Source organism: Ahaetulla prasina, chromosome 5, assembly GCF_028640845.1.
Source record: "Ahaetulla prasina isolate Xishuangbanna chromosome 5, ASM2864084v1, whole genome shotgun sequence".
In the NCBI taxonomy this organism is placed as follows: domain Eukaryota; kingdom Metazoa; phylum Chordata; class Lepidosauria; order Squamata; family Colubridae; genus Ahaetulla; species Ahaetulla prasina.
Genome location: NC_080543.1, coordinates 95,528,298 through 95,553,858, shown reverse-complemented (window position 1 = coordinate 95,553,858; position 25,561 = coordinate 95,528,298). Strand labels below are relative to the sequence as shown.

Genomic DNA, 25,561 nt, shown 5'->3' with positions numbered 1-25,561 from the left:
TGGACAACTGAGCAACAAGCCAGTTCTTTTTTTTTCTTTAGCCCAGGTAAGACGTTTCTGATGTTGTTTGTTGTTCAGGAGCGGCTTGACAAGAGGAATATGACATTTGAAGCCCATGTCCAGGATCCATCTGTGTGTGGTGGCTCTTGATGCACTGACTTCAGCCTCAGTCCACTCCTTGTGAAAGTCCCCAACACTTTTGAATGGCCTTTTCCTGACAATCCTCTCCAGGCTCATCCCTGCTGCTTGTACACCTTTTTCTTCCACTCTTTTCCTTTCCACATGACTTTCTATTTATTAATGTGCTTTGATACAGCACTTTGGGAACATCCAACTTCTTTTGCAATTATCTTTTGAGGCTTTCCCTCCTTATGGAGGGTGTCAATGATGGTTTTCTGCACAACTGTCAGGTCAGCAGTCTTTCCCATGATTGTGATTCCTACTGAACCAGACTGAGAGACCATTTAAAGGCTCAGGAACCCTTTGCAGGTGTTATGACTTAATTAGCTGATTAGGATGGGAAACTTTGAGCCTAGGATATTGAATCTTTTCACAATATTCTAATTTTCTGAGGTTATGAATTTGGGGGTTTCATGAGCTGTCAGCCATAATCATCAGAATTATGACAAATCAAGGGGTAAACTATCTCACTTTGCATGTAATGAGTCTATCTCATATATTAGTTTCACCTTTTAAGTTGCATTACTGAAATAAATGAACTTTTGCACGATATTCTAATTTTTTGTTTCACCTGTACATCCCCTTGATTTTGTTACAAGCTGAAACACTGTAGGTTTTGTTTCTGTTGAAGGGCAGTCAATCTAAAATGGAGTGGCAGAACACCTGGTATATAACAGTTCGTTTCAGGTCTGACGCAAAATATATTCCTGGATTTGTGTAAATTACTGGTAAAGAGTTTGTTTATACACAATACAAAGAACACATAATTTAGGGTTATCCTGTAAATTGAAATTGATGCCAGTATTTAGCACAAGGACACTTACAATATGACAATGTCTTTAGAGGCATTGGCACTTAGTGCAAATTCTTGGCAATTAACTATTTTAAATCCGTATCCTTCACATAAATATCCACTGATTTCCATGGATTTTATGTTAAGCTGAAGCTGTCCTGTATTTTCCACTTTGAATGTTCTTTTCAGAGTAAAATTTGGCTCCTTTAACTTTGTTTCTGTAACAAAGAGAACAAAGCATTTAATATTATAATCCATATGTTGTTTCATAAAAGAGATATTAGTCTATATCAGTTTTCTTTATTTTTAATAAAACCATCATTGACCTTGTTTCATTTAGTCTTTTTTTAAAAAAGAGAAAAAAGTAATATTTTATTGATTATCTTTCTTGAGCACTTTTACATGGAATGGACTGTTTTAACTCTAGTGATTAAAATACTCACTTTCTGTACAATCTTTTAGTAATGCTTCAGTGATTTTGAATCTCAATGAATTGGTTACTCCGGGTGCTTTTCCTGCAATCTTCATGCTTTCTGTTGTTCCTTGTCCTTTAACCATTATAACATCTATTATTGTTAAATTATTTCTATAAAACAAAAGCAATAGAATCATCATAAAATTAACCACATAACAATGTTTAATTATTTTTAAGCTATGCCACAATTTCAATTTCAATCAGAATAGAGCTGGAAGGGACCTTGGAGGTCATATAGTCCAACTCTCTGCTCAAGCAGGAGACCCTATACCATTTCAGACAGGTGGCTATCCAGTCTCTTCTAAAAAACCTCCAATGATGAAGCACCTACAACTTCTGATTGCAAGCTGTTCCACTAGTTAATTGTTCTCACTGTTAGGAAGCTTCTCCTTAATTCCAGATTGAGTCTCTTGATTAGTTTCCATCCACTATTTCTTGTCTTGCCTTCTAGTGCTTTGGAAAATAAGTTGATCCGTTCTTCTTTGTGGCAGCCCCTCTAATACTGCTATCATGTCACCCCTGGTCCTTCTTTTCTCTGGATTAGTCATACCCAATTCCTGCAACCATTCTTCGTATGTTTTTGTCTCCATGCTTTTAATCATCTTAGTTGCTCTTCTTTGCACTTTTTCCAGTCTCATCATCTTTTTTGTAATGTGGTGACCAAAACTGGATGCAGGTGTAGTCTTGCTAAGGATTGACAAAGCAGTAGTAATACTTCATGTGCTTTTGATTCTATGCCGCTGTTTATAAAACCAAGGACTGTATTAGCTTTTTTGGCTGCTGCTGCACACTGCTTGCTCATGTTTAAGTGATCGTCCACTAGGATTCCAAGGTCCCTTTCAAATTATTAGTTTACAATGGCAATTATGCCTACAATTTCCATTACTAAGTGATGTGGTCACAAAGTGCACCATTACGTGATCACATTGCTTAGGGATGGCAATCCTGGCAGACCTGGCTATCATTATAACTCTAAGATCATTAAGCAGGAACAGATGGGAGTCCCAGGCAAGCAGGTTGGAGAATTCAAAGGAGCCACAGGCAAGAACACTGGAGGGTGGATGGGTACACAGGGAGTGCTGCAGGGGGTACCATGGGCAGATGCTCCAGAAAGCAGCAGGCAAAAAAGCAGAGGGAATAAAAGCAATTTTGAATTTCCTACTGGCTTTCTCATTGACTTTGCTTTGTGGGAAGCTGGCAAGGAATAATGGGAATTGCAATTATGTGACCATAGGTCACTGCAATGTCATAATTGCAAGCCAGGTACCAGGTCTCTAGATCACAAATACATGACTGTTGTGCTGGCTGGAACTCTGAGGACTGGTTGTAAGCACCCCTCATTCAACATTGTTGTACCTTTGAACGATCATTGAAGTGGTAGTAAGCAAATGACTATCTGTAGTTTCACCCACAACACAACTGGCTAATTAAGAGTTAATTTAATCCTAAACAGGACAGAATCTAACTGAATTAAATTTAAGCCCATTGCAGGCTAGTTGACATCTCTATGGTGTTCTGATAGCCTCATTGAGGAAATAAATGTGTCAACTGGACAAAACAAAGAGCCATGTTTACTTATCATTGGGTCAAATGTCTGATAAAAATGCAGCTGTGTCTCTCTTCATGAAATATGTTTTCCACATGATAATCAATACATAAATAAAATACAATCTTAGCTAATTATCTTTCCTCTAATGCAAAGCATTTATAAAAAAGCAATATGTACATTAAAGATACTTTTAGGACAACAAGTTCTGTAACTTGGATCAGGTATTTGTAACAAAACATTTCATCTAATTTCTTATACAGCTACAAAATAATTGCAAGTCATCTTGAATAATCCACCTGGAAAAATTATAGTCAAAATTCAGAAGTAATATTTGTTAATTATATTCAGAAAGCATACTGTACCTGATAATTATTAAGGATGAAACAGTTTTATTAAGGACTGGAGTGAATTTTATTTTAATAGATTTTCTCTCACCAGGTTTTAAAATTACATTTAAAACTGACTGTCGAGACAACCCTTCTATAAATCCTGTGGAGCTCTGCAATGTCTGACCCTTTGAAAAGAGAATAAAATTCAGAAGTTAGAGAATTGTATAAAATGCAACATATATTAGAAATCTTAAGTTTCAATACATAAAAAGCAAATCCATATATTTAGTAAATACGTGAGAGTCCTAACAACCAAAGCACAATTTGTAGATGTGCATATTCAGATAGAATTCAATATTACTTTTGGTTTGTCACTGACTTCTTTTAACAGCATGACTAATTTTAGTATCAGAGCTACATTTTTAAAAAAATAAAATATATTTGATTTATGAGAGGTGTATAGAACATGGCATTAATACAATGATTTAGCAGGATGAAAATTTTGCTTTGTTCTTATTTTTGTGAAGTAAACTTTTTTGGGCAACTTACTACGGGCCATTGTCCAAGGGCTGCTCATTCTGCTTTGGGATATTCATTAAGTGCATAGTGGAAATACAATTTGAACCAGGAATTCTAAATATACAGTTCTTATTTTTAATTACTATATTATACCAAGATTGATATTTAAAGAAAATCAAGAAGTGAGAGTTACTTACACAATTTCTAGAAACTTGAAATTCTAATGTCTTCAAATTGATGTCTCCTGTTTTACTTAAATTAAATCTAAAAGAAACATATTTTATTAGCCACATTTATGAATTTAGAAAAATAAAATTTATTTGAAGAAATCCCTTTGAAAAAATATATTAAAAGATATATTTGAATAATATTCTAAGTTAATTACACACCATAGTAAAACTGTGAAATATTTTTGCTTGAAGAAGCTTGTTTCAAAGTTGCAGGTGCAGCTAAACAATCAAAGATCCACCCCTTTTTATGCATTTATAATGCATGTCAAGCAGAAGCAGGGCTTTGATCCCATGGTCATTCCTCTCAGAAACCAGTGACCATCACTAAGGACATCCCGATCATATGATTGGGGAGATCTACTTTTCAAATGTGGTTATGCATTAATCAGACAGAAAAATACACAAGGAACTTATAATTAAAATATAAATGACATCAAGGCAATGGAATATACAGTTAATCTCCTTATCAACCCTGTTAGTATCAACCCTTACCTGTCAAGTAGCTTATCTACAAAGACTGATGGATTAGAGTACAGTGCTATGGGAAGAAGCTGAGCAAAGACGGGAACATCCGCAGGATTTTCTAGAACAATTTCTTCTTCCTAATGGAACAAATTTAGCTTCAGATTTATTGTATAAAAGAGATAAAAAATATTAAGCTTTACTCTATTAACAATGCCAAGACTTACAGAAGAACCATTTGTATTGGTAAGTGAGAAATCCAATTGGTGCTGTGAGCCAAGTAAAGAGGGCCAGGCCAATTCTGCTGTGATTTTGGATGTCACAGCCTTTTGAAGATCTGTGTCCACTTCAAATACAGCACTCAGCCTAGAAATTAAAAAAATGTTAAACGAACAAAAAAGTAACAGTAGTTCATGGAATTTACACAGAAAAACCATAATTTCACAATTCTGCATTACATTTTGATTTTAAAAAGAATTATATTTCATTAAAATATATTATTAACTCTAGTTCTAGAGATATAATGACGCAAAGGAGGGAGGAACATAATACTGAGAAAGACATAAAACATTTTCCATGGTAAAATGATGAAATAATTCTATATATAATTTGCATATGTCTGTCTCTGTGGGTGATGGGAGTTCAAAATTGTGAAAAATAAATGAAAATAAATAAATAAATATGGAAATTGGAAGACTTGTTTAAAGCGTCTACTGGGCATAGAGTTAAGCCATGGCTCACACATCTAATGAATGGAACCATTATTAGTAAAGGTCTCTATTAGTGGCACATGCTTCTACAGTATGGAATCAAAGAGTTTATGAACCACAATATGGCTAAATAGAAGCATTCACAAGATGCTAAAATCAACTATATGATAAACACATAATCTGATTCTTTGAACTATTTACAAAATTAATATAATCAGAATTGTATATAATATATTCTTTGTAATGTGCACATTTCTGCGTGTCAAAAAGATCAAGACAGCAAGTATGAATGTACAATCAAAACCCCACCTATTTTTTGCATTAAGCACTCATTTATAAAGTTGAAGCATTGTTGCTCACTTATCTCTATCTTGACTTGCTGACCTTCTTTAAGGGCATGCCTTGTATAACTAAGAAAAAACACTTGTTACCGTTTATGATAAATTCTTCAGCTTATTTGTTGAATGGTTTATCTTAAATTTATAGTTTCTAAATTAATTCTTGCAATTTCATTAAAAAATAATTTCTTTTATGTTTCTTATTTGCTTAACACTTATCATTTACAACATTTTAACAAACAAGTGACCCATTTTAAAAAAATCAGTTAACTCAAATGTAACTATATTTTAAAATAAACTCACTGATTGTTTGAATAATCTCTTATTCCAATCCATTCTCTGAATAAATTATCATGCAACTCCCAATCTGAATCCCATGCATCTTCTTGCATTGATACACTGTGCTGTACTTTTGATTCAGCTAGGAAAAAAACAACCACCACCAATAAATGATTTCATCCAAAATAATAACAGCCTTCAATAATAACAGCACTTTTAATAGTTAATTATAGAAATTATTACTTACATTTACTCAGAAAAGGCAAACCTACATAGCAGTGGTTTCCACATTGTAAACCAGGATCAAAATAAATATTAGCTATCTGGAAAATATAAGCAAGATGGAAACACCCTGAATAACAACAACATATCTTGGGACAGCAAATATAAAACGTTTTAGTGTACTCCCACTACCAGCAAAAAGATACTTAGAACTATAAGGTAAAACTGAGAAATACTTCCCATTTGTATACCTGAAAATCTCAGAATACTGTTAGTAGTTTTATATATGGAATAGGGGATTTCAAAGAACTGTGAGAGGGTTTGTGATATACAGAAGCCGTTTCTACATGATCTTCAATAAATACACTCAAAATAGTCAGCCTTTTAACCAATGCAATAATTTCCTTCTTACTGATTCCAGTAAAAAGAGACAAAAAAAACCTCCCATATAAACAGGTAACTAAAGGAACAAGGGGGAAAAATCCCTTCCCTTTCCCCATCTCCTTTCATGCCTGTAGCAGACTTGATAAATGATGACAATTCCAAAGATAACTGTGTTCATATGAATCATATTCAAATGTTCGAACCTTTGATTTTTTCCCTGGTTCTAGATCTTCCTTGTTACTTCGTATTCTCTTGTAATAAAACCGAACATCTTCTGATAATGATCGGATCTGCTGTATTTTTACCTTCTGTGAGAAAGAATTCATAAGACTCAAACTTTGATGAACTGCTTTGCCCTAGAAGAAATATAAATGTTTTCCTTTTAATGCTTTTGTATCCATGGTGATAACATTCTGACACATTTATTAAAGCAGACAAAACTTTTAAATTGATATAGATCTCTATAATATTTCATTTAGGCCATTTTAAGCCACACAGTTGAATGATTTTCTATATAGTTTAAATGATTATAAGTTAAGAAATGCTTTCATGCAAGTGTTTCAAAATCTGCCATTGTATTAGAGTGTTTAGGGTTGAACTGTTCAGTCAGAGGATAATGAACTATAAAAGTAGATAAACACTCAGAAAATCTTTCAATATTACAGCTAAGCTATTCTAATTACCTTGATTTATTGTGATGCACTCAACCTAATGTTCATGGACATAAAAATTCATGAAGAAATTGGCATTACAAAATCATAATTATTTATGGAAATGCTTGTGGAAACAGAAACCAAATATTTGTTCAGATATTTATACAAGGAATCCCTCAGAACTGGGCATACTGAGATAGTAGGACGTTGCAGTTCACCAACATTAAGAAGGTCACAGTTTCATCACAAAGTCATAAAATGACTATATACTGCATGATAATTGTATGACTACAGTATTTATTTTATCTTTTGGTCAATAAACAGAAAGATAACAAGTAAATAGGAGAAAAAGAATGACATACAACTGAGGCTTTAGTCACAAAGTACTGACTTCTTGTATGTTTTATATAAGATATTCATCTAAGTTTAGGTTACAATAAACCTTTGTTGCAATATTGCATAAAGTGAATGAACTTTCAGAGTGCCTATATGCAAAAAAAAAAGCAAGCCATTATTTGTGGACCAAATTGATACCTCTTTTCTGTATCTCTCTCCAAATATGTTCTGGGTTCAGGCTCAGAAATCTTCCAGCAAAGACTTGGAGATGTGCAAGAAGTTAAATAAGGTAAGTCTACTGATTTAAAACTGAATTTAGCTTATTTTCTCTTGTCTCCATTTTACAAATTATTCTACAACGGAACAATATCATTAAGAAAAATTCCACTGTAACAGAATAAAAACAGTGACTTGTCATACATATGATGGGAGGTTCCCTTTCTGGTGTGTGTGTGTGTGTGTGTGTGTGTGTGTGTGTGTGTGTGTTTGCTATTGAACAGGCATTGTACATATATCACAAATTCAAGTTTATAAATGCTAGTCATGCAAAAATTAGTTAAACTGGCAGAGCTTAAGCTTTTTTATTTTTGAATGTGCAGTGGCATGGGGATTACTTGCATTTATTCTTTAAGAACTTAAAAAGAAATTGCCTTGGATCAAAAATAAGGCCAAAAAAAGTGTTTTAACAATAGTTGCTTATTAAATCAGAAATGTAATTGAAACACTTAATATTAGCTTCTTAGAGATTAGAGTTACTCAGCCTACTTTTATAATTATTAATGAGCAAGTTAGGAAAGCACTCCAAAATTAAGACAATCCAATATTTAATTGCCTCATAATGCAAAGCATTCAATGAATTCCTGCAGTATCAGCATACTATTTATTTAGCAAAACTTTCTTCTAAACCATCACAAAAGCCAAAAACCAAGAAGAATCTTTTGAAAATTCTAAATAAAAGCTTACTGGAAAGGAAGGTGGAAGCAGAATGTGTTTTGGAGAGCAAGTCAAGGAGCCCACAGCAACAACAGCCTTCACAGGAATTGTTAGGATCTATAGAAAAGTGAGGAAGCAATATAAATGTAATAATCTGAATCTTAGATTAATTTTTATATCAACACATTTCTACCCATATTTTATGCACTATGAAAATCTATTTTATAAAACATATGTATCCTTATGTTTACTTAAAAAAATTGAATTAATATCCACCATTATTTTCAAAGATCCACTACCCCAGAATTGAAAATCAGAAATAAAAGAAATTCATGATGCCTTTCTGTATCAGATTTGTGATTAAGAAGTTACTGCTTCTTAAAGAAATCAAACTGCCCCATGCTCTGCATTGGGGGTGGGTGGGTGCCTGGGTCATTTTTATCTTATAGCAATTTAGTACTTTTCCTGTGTACTTGTGTTACAAGTTACATCAAGTTACAAAAATATCAAATTAATGTAACTTACTTTCAGAAAACAAACTTATAAAAAAATAAAATTTCTGGTTTTGATATCCAAAAAAGTTGTTCATACACACAGTTCTCAACTTACAACCACAACTGGGAGCAAAATGTTGGCTGCTGAGCAATATAGTCGCTAAGCAAGATGCCCGTGTAATTGCTTCACTCAACAACTGCAGTTTTGGCACTTCCAGTTACAGTCATTAAATGATTTCCTGGAAGATTAAGTGGAACTCAAATCTTCGCCACAGGCAGACCTTTCATTCTCAAATGTTCCTGCAGTCCACCAAAGGATTCCATCTCATTTCCGTGCAAGCTGCATGTAGCATGCACAGCAGACTACAGATACAGAGCTGGAACCCTTAAGATTTCTCTTCTTTTCCTGACGCCTACTAAAGAATTTCAGCTCCCTTCCATCTGTAACCTTCCTTGCTGGCTTCCCCATTGGAAGCTGGCAGAAAAGATTGCAAATGTTCATCAGATGATCATGGGGAACTTGGCAACCAGCCATAAATGTGAGCTGGTTGCCAAGCACCCAAAATGCAGTCAAGTAACTGGTGCGGGGATGTTTTAGGGGCTGTGAAGCACTCTTTTCAAGGCCATTGTAACTTTGAACAGTGGTTAAATGACCATTCATAAATCGAGGGTTACCTGTAAATGAGTAATCAAGGATTATAACAAATAATGAATATATTGGCAAGCAAAAAAATATCAAAATAGCTATCTGCAAGTGCATGGGTTTTTCCTTTTTAAATTTGTTTAGTTTAGTTTCTACTTTCCTACATAATACTTTCAGGTTCAATATTTTGTATAATATGATATAATTTATAATTTAGAAGTACCTCATAATCTGTTGTGATTTGTATAGCTCCATCATGGATCCCTTCAAGTTCTTTGGGTAATAATCTTACTCTGAATACAGTATATGAACCAGGCATCAATGTTACCTGAAAAATAAAAGTAATTATGTATTCCAACTTAGTCTCCTATTTCCTCCCACCCTCCTGCCCAAAAAATTAACAGTCATCTGAATAATTTGTATGTTGAAAGAGTTAGAACTATGCTTTATTCATTGTTTTAAGTGTAAATTGCCCATCAATGTTATTTGTATCAGACAATATATTTTAGAACAGCTGTGTTCAGCTCAAATTATCTTGAAGGCTGCATGAAATTTATTATTATCCCAATGGACACAGCACTGAAATCTGATAAGAAAGACTTTGAATTCTTGTAATTAAAACAAATGCTGCAAAGAAGTGTACAATTCCTCCTATTTCTTTCTGTAATTTTATGGCAACAAGGGGTTTCTTAATACTGCAGCAGCAATAATATTAATTGAGGTCTATATTTATTTATTTATTTATTTATTTATTGTTTATATTTATATACCGCCCTATCTCCCAAAGGACTCAGGGCGGTTTACAGGCATTTAAAAGCAAGAAATACAATAAATACAATTCTAAAAACAATTAAAAAACTTATTCAAAAGCCTTAATTAAAAATATAAAAATTAAAACCCAAGATAAAACCCATAAACTAAAATCTAACTCAGTCCTGCGCAATTAAATAGATATGTTTTAAGCTCATGCGGAAGGTCCAAGGTCCGAAGCTGACGAAGTCCTGGGGCAGTTCATTCCAGAGGGTGGGAGCCCCACAGAGAAGGCCCTTCCTGGGCGTCGCCAGACGACATTGCCTCGCTGACGGCACCCTGAGGAGTCCCTCTCTGTGAGAGCGCACGGGTCGGTGAGAGGTATTCGGTAGCAGCAGGCGGTCCCGTAGATAACCCGGCCCTATGCCATGGAGCGCTTTAAAGGTGGTCACCAAAACCTTGAAGCGCACCCCGAAGGCCACAGGCAGCCAGTGCAGTCTGCGCAGGATAGGTGTTATACGGGAGCCACGAGGGGCTCCCTCTATCACCCGCGCAGCCGCATTCTGGACTAACTGCAGCCTCCGGATGCCCTTCAAGGGGAGCCCCATGTAGAGAGCATTGCAGTAATCCAGGCGAGACGTCACGAGTGCGTGGGTGACTGTGCACAGGGCATCCCGGTCCAGAAAGGGGCGCAACTGGCGCACCAGGCGAACCTGGTAAAACGCTCTCCTGGAGACGGCCGTCAAATGATCTTCCAAAGACAGCCGTTCATCCAGGAGGACGCCTAAGTTGCGCACCCCCTCCATCGGGGCCAATGACTCGCCACCGATGGTCAGCCGCGGATTTAGCTGACTGTACCGGGATGCCGGCATCCACAGCCACTCTGTCTTGGAGGGATTGAGCTTGAGCCTGTTTCTCCCCATCCAGACCCGTACAGCCTCCAGACACCGGGACAGCACTTCGATAGCTTCGTTGGGGTGGTCCGCGTGAAAGGTACAGCTGGGTGTCATCCGCACAGCTGATACCTCACGCCGAAACCACTGATGATCTCACCCAGCGGCTTCATGTAGATGTTGAACAGAAGGCGAGGATCGACCCCGCGGCACCCCACAAGTGAGGCGCCTGGCCCACCTCTGCCCCCCTGTCAACACCGACTGCGACCGGTCGGAGAGATAGGAGGAGAACCACCGATAAACGGTGCCTCCCACTCCCAATCCCTCCAGCCGGCGCAGCAGGATACCATGGTCGATGGTATCGAAAGCCGCTGAGAGGTCTAATAGGACCAGGGCAGAGGAACAACCCCTATCCCTGGCCCTCCAGAGATCATCCACCAACGCGACCAAAGCCGTCTCTGTGCTGTACCCGGGCGGGAACCCGGACGGGAACGGGCCTAGATAGACGGTTTCATCCAGGTGCAGGGGAAACTGATATGCCACCATACTCTCTACAACCTTCGCCGCGAAGCGAAGGTTGGAGACTGGACGATAATTACCTAAAACAGCCGGGTCCAGGGAAGGCTTCTTAAGGAGGGGTCTCACCACCGCCTCTTTCAAGGCGGCCGGAAAGACACCTCCACCAAAGAAGCGATCGAATCGCCTGAGCCAGCCTCGTGTCACCTCCTGAGTGGCCAGCACCAGCCAGGAGGGCACGGGTCCAGTAAACACGTGGTGGCATTCAGTCTACTCAACAACCTGTCCATGTCCTCGGAGCCACAGGGTCAAACTCATCCCAGACAATGTCACCAAGACCACCCTCGGACGCCTCACCTGAGTCACTGCAATCTTGGTCCAACCCGTCCGGAGCTGAACGATTTTATCGTATAGATAACCGTTAAACTCCTCAGCACGCCCCTGCAGCGGGTCATCCCGCCCCTGGTGAAGAAGGGAACGAGTCACCCGGAACAGGGCGGCTGGGCGGTTATCTGCCGACGCAATGAGGGAGGAGGCGAGCAACGCCGCTTCCTCAATGCCACTAGGTAAGTCCTTGTATAGGACTTCACTAGTGTCCGATCAGCCTCTGAACGGCTAGACCTCCAGGAACTCTCTAGGCGCCTTCTCCGCGCTTCATCCCCTCAGCTCCTCGGAGAACCAGGGAGCCGGTTGGGACCCGCGCCGGGTCAGAGGCCGCAAAGGCACGACACGATCTAAGGCCCCGCCGCCCGCTCCCAGGCCGCAACAAGTTCCTCAGACGTGCCGTGAGCCAGACCCTCAGGAATGGCCCAAGCTCCGTCCGAACCTCTCCGGGTCCATCAGGCGCCTGGGACGGAACCAACGATCGGCTCCGCCTCCCTGCGGTGTTGGGTGGCGGTCAGAAAGTCTAGGCGAAGGAGAGAGTGATCTGACCATGACAAAGGTTCGTGACTATTTCCTTTAAGTCCAGATCTCTCGACCACTGACCAGAGACAAAATCAAATCGAGTGTACCACCCCGTGTGGGTAGGGCCATCAACTACTTGCGTCAGGTCTAAGGCCGTCATGGAAGCCATGAACTCCCGAGCTGCTGTCGATGACGAGCCGGAAGAAGGCAGTTAAAGTCCCCATGACTAAAAGTCTGGGGTTTCAACTGCCACCCCAGCAAGCACCTCCAGGAGCTCGGGCAGGGCAGCTGTCACGTAGCAAGGAGCCAGGTACGCCACCAGCAAGCCCATCTGACATCTATGGCCCCACTTCACAAGGAGGGATTCACACCGACAATCTGAGGTACAGTGGTCTCCCTCGGCTCCAGACTCTCTAATCACAACCGCCACCCCCACCCCTACCCTGGGCTCTCGGCTGATGAATGCACGGAAACCTGGTGGGCACATCTGCACCAGGGCACGCCCCTTCTGCGCCCAACCAGGTTTCCGTAATGCCTATAAAGTCCGCGCACCCCTGAATAAGGTCAAATTAGGGGCCTTATTGGCCACGGACCGTGCATTACATAACATCAGCCAAGGCCCAGGCTCTGAGGGTCTTGGCTATCCGGGAACGGAGAAGTCTGGGGCTCGGGCGCGATCGCCTGCAAATATCGAGCGCGTGCCCCTTAACACGATCCGAGCCCCGCCCGCCAAATCTGCCCTCCCCAAACTGCAAATAACGCCACCTCCACCAATGGAACCTGAACTCCCCATAACCTTCGGACCTATTAGCTCACCGCCACGAGCATGCGAGGAACTGATACCCCACCCGCGGGTTTCCCCAACACCCGCCTACCCTCCCACCCCTTAAAATGCCCTATCTAAAACCCCAAAGGCTCTTCCTCTTCGATGCCACCTCTGTGGATCCCAAGATCCGTCATTGAGGCCGGCCCTTGGTAATAAACGGCCATTCCTGCGAGGCGGGGCACTCGCAGGCGCAAGAGTTCCTGTACTGAATAACATAGGCGAATCGTGAAATAATACTACTCGCTAGGGAAAACAGTTGCCGGGAGATGATCATTGTCCAGGATGGCAGAATATTAGTCCATAGTGCTTCACACGGATACCCATCGTCCGATGGTGGCTAATAATGATGATAAATAGGCTAAAGATGGAAAGATGGAAAAAATAGCCCAGTCCAAAAATCCATGGGGGAAAACGAGGTGGGTGGGTAGATCTTCTACCACCCTCGGCACTGTCTACAGCTGTTCCTGGGTATATCCACTGCTAGATCTCAAATCGGTCTCCAAGTCTCTTCCACAATAATTCCAAAGAGCAATCCTGGCCAAAGGTCCCAAAAGGCCAGATAAGTGCAGATGACAGTGCACAAATAATAGTGAGAGAAACAGGTCTCAAATGGTCGAGACACCTCCCATAATCACCACGCCAATTCCCTTCATTAAGATGGTTCCCTTCGTTAAGATGGTTAAGATGGTTAAGATGGTTCAAAGATAAAAATCCTCAGGCAAGCCCCAGGCGAGCCCCACATTCCAAAGGCCTGGCCACTCCTCAGATCCAGGGCCTTTCCCAGAAACCGGGCCAGGCCCCTCTGAGGAAGGCCGGCCAGATGTAATAGGCCGTAAATCCCGGATACGGCATAAGTGGGGTAAAAACGTCCTCAGAGCCCCTCCCTGCAGGGAAGGCAGTGGGAAAGCCGGCAACGGAAAAGCCGGTAGTGGAGAAGCCGGTGAAGTCATAACCCCCTTCGTCCCGAAATAACCAGGCTGGGGGGAGAAAACGTACCCAAAGTAGCCAGCGCTCAGCAATCGCAGTCCACAGGCCATGATGGACTGACAGGCCTACGATCCGCGACTGCGGCCTCGCCCCGCACCACGGCCCAGGAAATGGCCGCCGTTCGCCGCTCCCTCACCCGGCCTCGCTCTCGGCAGCCGTGTCACCGAAAAGGCCCGCAGACCTCTCCCACGGCTGCCGAGAAGCTGGCAAAGCGGGCCGGGGGGTACAGACTGCGGCGTCGCCCCGCACCACGGCCCAGGAAATGGCCGCCGTTCGCCGCTCCCTCACCCGGCCTCGCTCTCGGCAGCCGTGTCACCGAAAAGGCCCGCAGACCTCTCCCACGGCTGCCGAGAAGCTGGCAAAGCGGGCCGGGGGGTACAGGCGGCTCGGCTAGCCGTCTGGGTAATGCCATCCCGCGTCGATCATCCCGTCGGCGGCTCCGTTCACCTAGCGAGCCGCCATCTTGCGCATGCGCAGAGCCGTGTTGTCAGCACAATACCGGCATAACTGCTTATTCTTTCTGAGAATGACCGAACATCCACATAGTAAACCTAAATGGCCTGACGGATGCAGAGGATTGCCAGATCTGATTACTGCTTCTCTTAGGAGGAGTTTCTTACATAAGATACCAGAAAAAGCTTTAGATCAGTGCAGGAACTTGACGCACCTGTCATTACCACAGTTCTCACTGTTATAGCTTCAGGATGAGAAGTGTGGTTCTGTATCTTGGCGGGTTAAGCTGAGGGGTGACTGCACTTTAGTTGCATATAAAGAAATTCCTGCTCCCACTGTCATATTTCTCCTTGCTTTAAGTTAAAAAGCATGGTGATGAACTTGGCAATGGTGTGAAGATGTCTTGATGTAGAGTTAGGAGTGTAGGTATCCCTGAGCTTACCTGTCCAGGAACAAAGCAGTGTTTTCTGCTCTAAAGTCATAGGAAGGTGGAACTTTAGCAGTTGTGGTAGAAACTACCGTGTTTCCCTGTCTTATATTTTTTGAACCCTGAAATAAGTGCTTGGCCTTATTGCCATGTGCTCAAAAGCCTGATTGGGCTTATTATCAAGGGATGTCTTATTTTGGGGGAAACAGGGTAGCTGCCCCTGGTGTGTCCTATGGCAAATTGCAGTTTGAGATCCCCGCATGGCACACTTTATCATCAGACTAATAAAAAATTGGAAATGTGCTGCCTTCCTGTTTTTTATCATACTACTCCAGGAGTGATTGATGTAAAGGCTCACAAAGTGATCTTGAGGCTATATACGGCGTGCAATCTCTGTTTTAGACATATTCCTGCACTTTTGTTGGGGGCATTATGGAATTGGTTTGCCCTTAATTTATTTCAGGATATTTTTTCATTTCCCCAATCAAGCCAACAGCTCTGGAATCCACAGGAAGTCTCCCATCAAAACATTACCAGACAACCCTGCTTATCTTCCAAGATTAGTCAAGGTTAGATTATCAAATCAGGGTATCCGTATTTTTATCACTTTGAAATAAATTTCTACTTTTTTTTAACAGGTGGGAGAGCCAAGACTACAAGGAATTGCTTCTTATGTTGTGAAAACATCAAACACATTAAATATACTGGGACAAATTATATTATTTATTAAAAATATAAATCATAATACATGTTTTTATCTAGAAAATAAATACAAGAAGTAATAAGGAACGTCAAGAAATATGTAACTTACCGAAGTTTGATCCAATATATTGGCCTTTTCCAAGTCTGGAAGACTAGCAATTATTGTAGTTCTATTGCCTTTTTCAGCAGCTAGGAGTTCTATGGCCAAACCATCACCTATAACATTCCAGCTTTTTAGGAAAAGCTTAGAAAAATAGGATAATATTAGCATAAATATGAAACTGATGGGAAGGAAGGAAGGAAGGAAGGAAGGAAGGAAGGAAGGAAGGAAGGAAGGTTGGTTCTTACCTGAATTGGATTACTGTTAAGCACTGCAAACATAATGGTGCTAGTTTCCGTGGCACTTAATATACCAAAGTCAATTATTTGCTCATCAGGTTTTTGGGGCAATATAAAATACTAAAAAGAATAACAATATTAATTGCATTAAAAGGATAGCTCATATATCTGTATAGCGACTAACATAAATCTTCTTGTCCATCCAAATATTATTTATTCACTACAATATTTAGATAAGTATAAATAATCATTATAATAACATTGTATTTGCCTTTCAGCTATCTGGTCTGAGATCACACCTCTACAGAAAAGCCAGTATCTGAATTCATTAATGTGCCAAGTCAAGATGTTTAAATGTAGCAGTATAAGTAACTAAACCCTATGCTCTAAAACCATTATGTAGGTTCATTTTTATCCCATTCACTTTGAATATGCTTATATATACATACTAGTATGAAACTTTTGTGCACTGTACAGATAGTCCTTGATTTATAACTGTAATGCAGTCTGCCATTATGGTCACAAGTGGTGACAACCATTAAGTAAGAAAGCCTTGCTCAATGATCCCCACCCCCTGTTCTCCTTGATGCCACTATTAAACAAACTCACAAGTTGTTAAGTGAGCATGGGGTACCTCATGGATGGGGGAGGCCTTGGGAGACCTGCTACCCAGCTGGGTCCATAAAGGAAGCAGACAAACAGCAAAAAGATTTGTAAACTAAAAAATAGCCTAGGAGGATGGAAAACCCCATTTAGATTAGGGCCTAGCAATGCATTTCAATGTCAGAGAGGCTTCCAAACAAGCTTCTACATTTAGTCAATGAAGCTATACTTGGCTTCTGCCTTGATTAGAGTCAGGAGCCTACAAACCTCTCTTAAGCTTTGGGGAAGTCTCATTTGCCTGCATGAAACGAAAGCTTCCCAAAATCTTTCTCTTGCTTAATCTCCTCCCTTCCTTGGAAACCCAGATTACTTCAATAAAGAAAAGAAAAACAAAAAAACTGGGCGGGACAGACTTGTTAATTCCACCACCACCCCACCTTAAAAAAGAAAAAAGGTGCTGAAACAAAACTCTCCACCTCTTCCATAGCATTTCATTTGCTTAAAATGGGGGCCACAACAAACTTTATGGACCAGGCCTTTGTGACCCAGTTTGCGGTCCCGTGGTTCCGTGGACCCTCCGATGCGGGTAGAGACAATTGATGGACGAGAACTGGTGTCCGCCCCATTAAATTCGCCACCCAGCCTTTGCGCCTGGCTATTGGGGACCATGAGGAGGCGATCCAGTTTTATGTCACGGCGGACCTTCATTTTCCTTGGTCCTTGGGATGGCCTGGCTTCGGACCCACGATCCTCAGGTGGCCTGGTCGCGAACGCCATCTCTTTCCCGAGTCTGCAGTGCGTCGATCACATCCGCCACACCTGTGCCGCCAGAACGCCCCACCGCTGCCATCACCTTGCCTCCTGAGCTGACGGACTTCGCCAACGTGTTCAGCGAGAAGGAGGCGGACCGACTACCCCCGCATCGGCCCTACGATTGCCCCGTGGACCTTCTGCCCAACGCACCACTGCCTGGGGGACGCCTGTATTCCACGTCGGAGCCCGGGTTGGCCGCCTCAGGGACTTCCTGGACAAAAACCTGGCCCGAGGGTTCATCCGCCTTCAAAGTCCCTCTCGGCCCCGGTCCTCTTCGTGAAGAAGAAGACAGGGACTTGCGCCTGTGCTGTGATTACCGCCGCTAAATGCCATTACGGTGCGGAATCGCTACCCCCTGCCACTCATCCCGGAGCTACTGGAGAGGTTGCGGGAGGCCACGATCTTCACCAAGCTCGATCTCCGGGGGGCCTACAACCTGGTGCGGATGCGAGAAGGAGACGAATGGAAGACGGCATTCGCACCGATACGGACACTACGAATACACTGTCATGCCATTTGGGTTGACCAACGCTCCGCCGTTTTCCAGCACTTCATGAACGACGTGTTCCGAGACATGTTGGATCGGTTCGTGGTTATCTACCTGGTGACATCCTGATTTACTCCCGGTCCAGGAAAGCCACCTTCGACACGCCGGTCTGGTTCTGCAACGCTATGGAGCAACAACTCAATGCGAAGCTGGAGAAATGCGCCTTCTTCCGGACTTCCATAGAATTCCTCGGCATATCATCTCGCCCGAGGGCATAGCCATGGACCCATGTAAAGTAGAAGCTTTGTGTAGCTGGGAAGCCCTCGTCGGGTGAAGGATGTTCAGCGCCTGCTGGGCTTCGCCAACTACTACCGGACCTTCATCCCGGCTTCGCCACACTGACGGCTCCACTTACCCAGCTCCTCAGGAAGAAGGTTGCATTCGGTGGGGTCCCCGCAGCAAGAAGCATTCACAGCCCTCAAGAAAGCCTTCGTCACGGAACCCGTCCTGAGGCATCCCGACCCGCTCCGGCCTTTTGTGGTGGAAACGGACGCGTCCAATGTGGCTCTGGGAGCGGTGCTGCTACAGGCTCCGACGAATGGTGGCACACTTTTTCCCTGCGCTTACTACTCCCGGAAACTCAATCCTTCCGAGCGCAACTACACTATCTGGGAAAAAGAGTTGCTGGCTATCAAGGCTGCATTCGAGGCTTGGCGACACCATCTGGAGGGGGCCCGACATCAGGTGGAGGTCCGAACGGACCATCGGAATCTCGAGCACCTCACCACAGCTCGGAAGTTGAACCAGCGGCAGATCCGGTGGTCATTGTTTTTTGCCCGGTTCAACTTCCGCGTGACCTACATTCCCAGCGGTCACAACCGGAGGGCGGATGCCCTGTCCCGCAAGCCAGAGTACCTCTGCGCCAAGGACCCCCTTCCTCCACGGACAGTGCTGCCGGCAGAAGCCTTGGCCGCAGCACGGGAGCCAGTGGACTTGCGGGCCCAGGTGCGAGAGGCGCAGCGCCAGGACGCCTGGTCGCAGCAAAGGAGAGCGGAGGTGGGCCCCACGTCTCCTTGGACCTTGGAGGAGGACTTACTCAAGTTTCGGGGGCGATTATATGTGCCCACAGGACCACTCCGAGCCCTCGTCATGACCCAGTGCCACGACAACCCTGCAGCAGGACATTTTGGGTTCTTCAAGACCCTCCACCTGGTGACACGGACCTTTGGTGGCCCCGAGTGCGGCATGATATACATGCCTACGTGACATCCTGCGTACCGTGCCGGCAAGCCAAGACCGCCACGGGGGCCCCTCCCGGGCTCCTCCAGCCCTTGCCGACACCCGACAGACCCTGGGGGGCGATCTCTATGGACTTCCTGACAGACCTGCCGCCGTCCTCTGGGTTCACCACGGTGCTGGTGGTGGTGGACATGCTCACCAAGATGGCACACTTCATCCCATGCCGCTGGACTGCCCACAGCCGCAAAACGGCCCGCCTCTTTCTGCAGCACATCTTCCGCCTCCATGGTCTACCGGACAGGGTGGTTTCGGACCGCTGGAGTTCAGTTCACAGCGCGCTTCTGGAAGAGCGTGATGGCGGCGTTGGAGGTGCAGGTGTGTCTGTCGTCATCGCACCATCCGGAGACCGACGGGGTACAGAGAAGGTCATCGGTATACTGGAACAGTATCTCCGTTGCTTCATCAACCAGCAACAGGACAACTGGGCCGACTACCTGTCCCTGGCGGAGTTTGCTTTAACAACTCTCAGCACACCTCTACTCAGATGACCCGTTCTTTGCCAATGTGGGTACCATCCGCGCTCTTCCTCTGGCACCACCGACTCTCCTGTTCCCGAACGCAGACCTTCCTGACGGAATTGCATGCGGTCCAACAGTTGGTACGCCAGCAGCTGAATCGGGCAAAGGAGGACTACAAACGGTCCGCCGACCGCTCCCGACGGGCAACGCCCCGCTGGCAGTTGGAGACCGGTGTGGCTCTCCACCAAACACCTCCCGTCCGACCGCCCGGTAAAGAAGTTGGACCACCGATTCATCGCCCGTTCCTGTCGAGGCAGTCATCAACCCGGTAGCCTACCGACTGACCCTGCCACGATCCATGCGGATCCACCCCGTTTTTCACCGGTCCCTTCTGGTTCCTGAGGCCACACCGAGTCCCCTTCGGTGCCCAACAGCACCCGTCACTGTCGCCGAGGACGGATCGGAGGAATACGAAGTCCACAGCGTACGAGACTCCCGCTGGCTGAAGGGTCGTTTCCAATATTTGATCGCGTGGAAGGGATACGGGACTGATTTCTCCTGGGTAGATGCCTCCGACGTTCATGCCCCTGACCTGGTGCAGGCCTTCCATGAGCAGAACCCAGCCCGACCGCATCCCGATCGTCAGCCCCGGGGGAAGGGCCCTGCGGTGAGGGATAGTGTTGTGACCCAGGTTCCTGGACCCAGACTCCTGGACTCGGATGATTCAGAAAGTGAGGGAGAAGACCTGGCCAGCCCTGCTTCTCTTGAGCCCTTTCCCTCCTGGCACCCACTCAAAGGGAGGAGGAGGGCCGCACAGCCTGATTCCATGGAGCCTCCTTCTGATTTGGCAACGCCCAAGAACAGTTTTGGAGCGATGCAAGATTACGAGACGTGATCGCGCGCAGCAGCGGAAGAGTTGGGACAAAGCCAAGTCATAATTGTCATGCAGTGACATCTGCAGAGACTATAAATAGGAGGCGGGACTTCCTGGTTTTTTGTCTTGGACAAAGTAATGAGTTGGCGCGAGCTAATGAATTGGCGCGAGCTAACTGTTTCAATGGAGGGAAGAATATATTCGTGAGTAATTCTGGCCTTATCTATAATTTCCTCGTTATCTCCAGAAACTTGGCAGGCCCGTGGGTAGACGTGGCCAGGACATGTATCTATGTAAATAAAAGGAAAAAAGGAAGGCCTCTGACGGACTCTTTGCTGGGAGTATTGGGGGAAGGGAAACAGAACACACTGATGACCTCGCCCAGCGGCTTCATATAGATGTTGAACAGGAGAGGCGAGAGAACCGACCCCTGTGGCACCCCACAAAGGAGGCGCCTCGAGGTCGACCTCTGCCCCCCTGCCAACACCGTCTGCGATCGGTCGGAGAGATAGGATGAGAACCACCGAAGTACGGTGCCTCCCACACCCAATCCCCCCAACCGTCGCAGCAGGATACCATGGTCGATGGTATCAAAAGCCGCTGAGAGATCAAGGAGAACCAGGGCAGAGGAATAACCTCTATCCCGGGCCCTCCAGAGGTCATCCACCAATGCGACCAAAGCTGTCTCAGTGCTGTACCCGGGTCGGAAGCCGGACTGGAACGGGTCTAGATAGACAGATTCATCCAGGTACTGGGGTAACTGGTGTGCCACCACACTCTCAACAACCTTCGCCACAAAGCGAAGGTTGGAGACTGGACGATAGTTACTCAAAACAGCTGGGTCCAGAGAAGGCTTCTTGAGGAGGGGTCTCACCACCGCCTCTTTCAAGGCGGTGGGAACAACACCCTCCCTCAGAGAAGCGTTAACAATCCCCTGGAGCCAGCCTCGTGTAACCTCCCGGGTGGCCAGCACCAACCAGGAGGGACATGGGTCCAATAAACATGTGGTGGCATTCAGCCGCCCCAGCAACCTGTCCATGTCCTCGGGAGCCACAGGGTCAAACTCCCAGATGGTCTCAACAAGACTAGCCTCCGTCACCTCGCCCGAAACTACCCAGTTTTGGTCCAGACCGTCCCGAAGCTGAGCGATTTTGTCAAACAGATACCTGCTGAAATCCTCAGCACAACCCTGTAAGGGGTCATCGCAACCCTCCTGGTTAAGGAGGGAGCGAGTCACCCTAAACAGGGCGGCTGGGCGGTTCTCTGCTGACGCAATGAGGGTAGAGACATAGGCCCGCTTGGCCTCCCTCAATGCCACTAGATAGGTCTGAGTAAAAGACCTAACTAGTATTCGGTCAGCTTCGGAACGGCCGGACCTCCACGCGCTCTCTAGGCGTCTTCTCCGGCGTTTCATCTCCCTCAGCTCCTCGGAGAACCAAGGAGCTGGTTGAGATCTACGCCGGGTCAGACGCCGCAAAGGCACGACACGGTCCAAGGCCGCAACAAGCTCCTCGGCCGAGCCGTGGGCCAGATCGCCAGGGAGCGGCCCAAGCTCCATCAGGAACCTCTCCGGGTCCATCAGTCGCCTGGGACGGAACCAACGTATTGGTCCCGTCTCCCTGCGGTGTGGAGCAGCGGTCCGAAAGTCCAGACGAAGGAGGGAGTGGTCTGACCATGACAGAGGTTCAATGGCTAATTCTCGTACTTCCAGACCACTCAACCACTGTCCAGAGACAAAAATCAGATCCAGTGTGCTTCCCCCGACGTGGGTGGGGGCATCAATTAATTGGGTCAGGTCCATGGCCGTCATGGAGGCCATGAACTCCCGAGCCGCCGTTGACGACACACCGGCTGATGGCAAGTTGAAATCCCCCATGACCATAAGCCTGGGGGTATCAACTGCCATCCCGGCTATCAACTCCAGCAACTCGGGCAGGGCTGTTGCCACACAGCAAGGAGCCAGGTACGTGATCAACAAGCCCATTAATTTGTTTTAATCTCCAATATCTGTTTTTATACAGTTGAAATTAAATATATATCATGTTATAGCATGCAAAATGACAATAAAACCACCTCTCATCCTGACTTTTAAGCGCTGTTTTTGAATGTGATTGAACTGCTTTAATAAACTTCTTCAAAAATAAAAAACATGCATTGGTTAAAATGATAGGATCCTACCACAAATATAGTTTTATTGTTGTCCTATTTCTGGTGTTGGCATGCAATAGGAATTTAAAATATTATGGTAATTTCCAACAGAGTTGGTCCAAAAATGTAATGGGCATTATCAGTGCACTTGATTGCTCCTTTTCCCTGTGCTTCCTCATCTCCACATAACCTGGTGTACTGGCATATCTGAAAGGGCAGAGTCACCTGTGGGGCAATTCTTCTGGTGCAACTAAGGTCTCAAAACTATAATCATCACCTGTTTTCCCCAGCATTGGCATGGAGCTATTGGAAGAAACATAAATCTGGTGGACAAGTTTTTGGTTGGGTTATATCGTCATTTTTGACATACCTATGAACTCAAAAATAAAGCAAATCTGCCAATATAAATGTAAATATAATAAAAGGCGTTATTGTAGCATTCAGCAAATGTTTTGAACTTTCATCAAGCTCAGCCAACATAATCACTGGCAGAAATAGAATTGTGCAAAATATTGGGAGGACATAGAGTTACTTATTGTTTCTGGCATAGAAACCAAATTACAGCTTTTTGGCTACTTCAGTATTAATATTTCCTTTTTTCTGAAATTCATAAGCTTTGAGATAAATGATTATAAAAGAATAAAAATAAACACTTTAGTGGCTATAGAAATTGGCTATAGTGTTAGAAAGTACTGAAAGAATTTAATCCTAGGACTATCTAGATTAGATTTCAGCTAAATATAGTCTTGGCCTTTCTCATGACATTCGAATGAAGTTTGAAATAGACTTCTTTGCTCAAACCATGCTGAAACAATGTCCATGATACAAAAGGTTGTGCTTCTCTACTTATATGAAAAATATTTTAGCTTGTAGGGTAAGTTTAAATATATATACCAATTTTGCTGTAAAGGGTCAGTGATCAAACCATTAGGATTCTACAGGATATTATTATCATTATTATATTTTTATCTCACATTATAGCCAAAAATAAAATACCAGTGAATAAGGTTATGAAATAATCACAACAAAGAGAGTTGAACAATTTAAAAACAAACATAGAAACAGGTTCTGTCAAGCAGGATTATTTGTATTTTCCTACTATTATGATTATCAACAGCAGTTTTGTATTCAATTACTGTAGATTTATTTCTGGAACTCAATAGTATATTGTTTAGAAAGTAACCATAGATAATTCTGGATACTTGGATACTGGATATTTTTATTGATACCATTTAAGCCACACAATGGGGAACAGATCAGATCCAGGGATTTGTGAAATGTTTCTTAGGCTACAACTTGTGTCAAATGTATTTACCATACTTTTCGCACCATAAGACGCAATGGACCATAAGATGCTTATTAGCTTTAGAAGAGGAAAAGAAGAAAAAAAATCTGCCTCTGCCTCACAGCATCTATCCAGTATTCATCTGGCTAGCGTCCTTGCAGCAAACAGCAAACAGCCTGGTCAGCTTCAGCATGTTATCACAGCCCCAGCACGTGGCTTGTCAAGAGCTCTGCTCTGTTGTGCCCACCACTGGTCAGCTGAGTGAGAGCTGGATCCCGGCCTCCTGTAGCCCTGCCATTCAGTGGGCTGACCAACCAGAAACGCTGTCAATTGCTGCCTCTGCCGGGAACACAGGAGCCTTTGCTGCCGAGCAGCCAATTGGTGGTTGGCTCGGCCTCCCGGAATACCGCCAATCAGCTGTTCTAGGCAGCGGGAATCACCGCCACCTAGAATAGCTGATCGGCAGTATTTCGGGAGGCTGATCCAGCCGCCAATCAGCTGCTCAGCAGTGAAGGCTCCAGCATTCCTCGGTGGAGGCGAACGCCACCGCTGCACCAACCCCCCTCCCCCTAAAGCAGTATTCACTCCATAAGACGCACAGACATTTCCACCCACTTTTTTTGGGGGGAAGTGCATCTTATGTGGTAAGATATACACTAAGTCTCTTCTATAACACTGCGATTATGCATATTTTATCTTATTTAGAGAATTACTACATGTTAGATGTTATTTAGAGAATTGCTACAATGCTAGACGTTAATAAATACGTTTCTCAAGCTTCTAAATCTGAGTCCAACAAAGCCAGATTCACTTAACAATCGTGTTACTAACTTAACAACTGCAATGATTCACTTAACTGCTTTGGCAAGGAAGATTGTAAAATGGGGCAAAATTCACTTAACAACTGTCTTGTTTAGCAACAGAAATTTTGGCCTTTATTGTGGCCGTAAGTTGAGAACTATCTGTATTTTGATTGGCTATAGTTTGAACAAAAATAATTTGGGATATGATTCTTTAGGCGGGTCTCAAAACTATATAATTTTTATGGCAATCATAATTCTGTGGGATATTAATTACTTCCTAGATACAAATATATGAGCCTTATCTTATTAAATGTAATAAATCAGAGAGACAAAGAAATATTAAGTCAAATGAGGCACATTCTCAAAAACAAATTGTTAACCTTCAACAATCAGACTTCTCTGCAACCATAACCCAGAGATAAAATGAATATTATATACAAATTTAGTCTCAAAATGCTTAGTA

The 25,561-nt window shown here is 43.9% G+C and overlaps 1 protein-coding gene across 1 annotated transcript in view; it reads right to left on the bottom strand.

Annotated features, from left to right (window-relative positions):
- TMEM131 (transmembrane protein 131) overlaps positions 1-25,561 on the bottom strand; it is a 116,161-nt gene that overhangs the window by 27,407 nt on the left and 63,193 nt on the right. The window contains exons 12-24 of the mRNA XM_058186245.1: positions 16,338-16,448; positions 16,099-16,233; positions 9,753-9,857; positions 8,423-8,509; positions 6,674-6,826; positions 6,112-6,187; positions 5,889-6,006; positions 4,765-4,903; positions 4,568-4,677; positions 4,043-4,109; positions 3,360-3,511; positions 1,417-1,559; positions 1,005-1,191 (exon numbers count right to left, since the gene is read on the bottom strand). Of these exons, the coding sequence (XP_058042228.1) occupies positions 1,005-1,191; positions 1,417-1,559; positions 3,360-3,511; positions 4,043-4,109; positions 4,568-4,677; positions 4,765-4,903; positions 5,889-6,006; positions 6,112-6,187; positions 6,674-6,826; positions 8,423-8,509; positions 9,753-9,857; positions 16,099-16,233; positions 16,338-16,448 (1,583 nt within the window). The remainder of the gene's footprint in view (positions 1-1,004; positions 1,192-1,416; positions 1,560-3,359; positions 3,512-4,042; positions 4,110-4,567; positions 4,678-4,764; positions 4,904-5,888; positions 6,007-6,111; positions 6,188-6,673; positions 6,827-8,422; positions 8,510-9,752; positions 9,858-16,098; positions 16,234-16,337; positions 16,449-25,561) is intronic.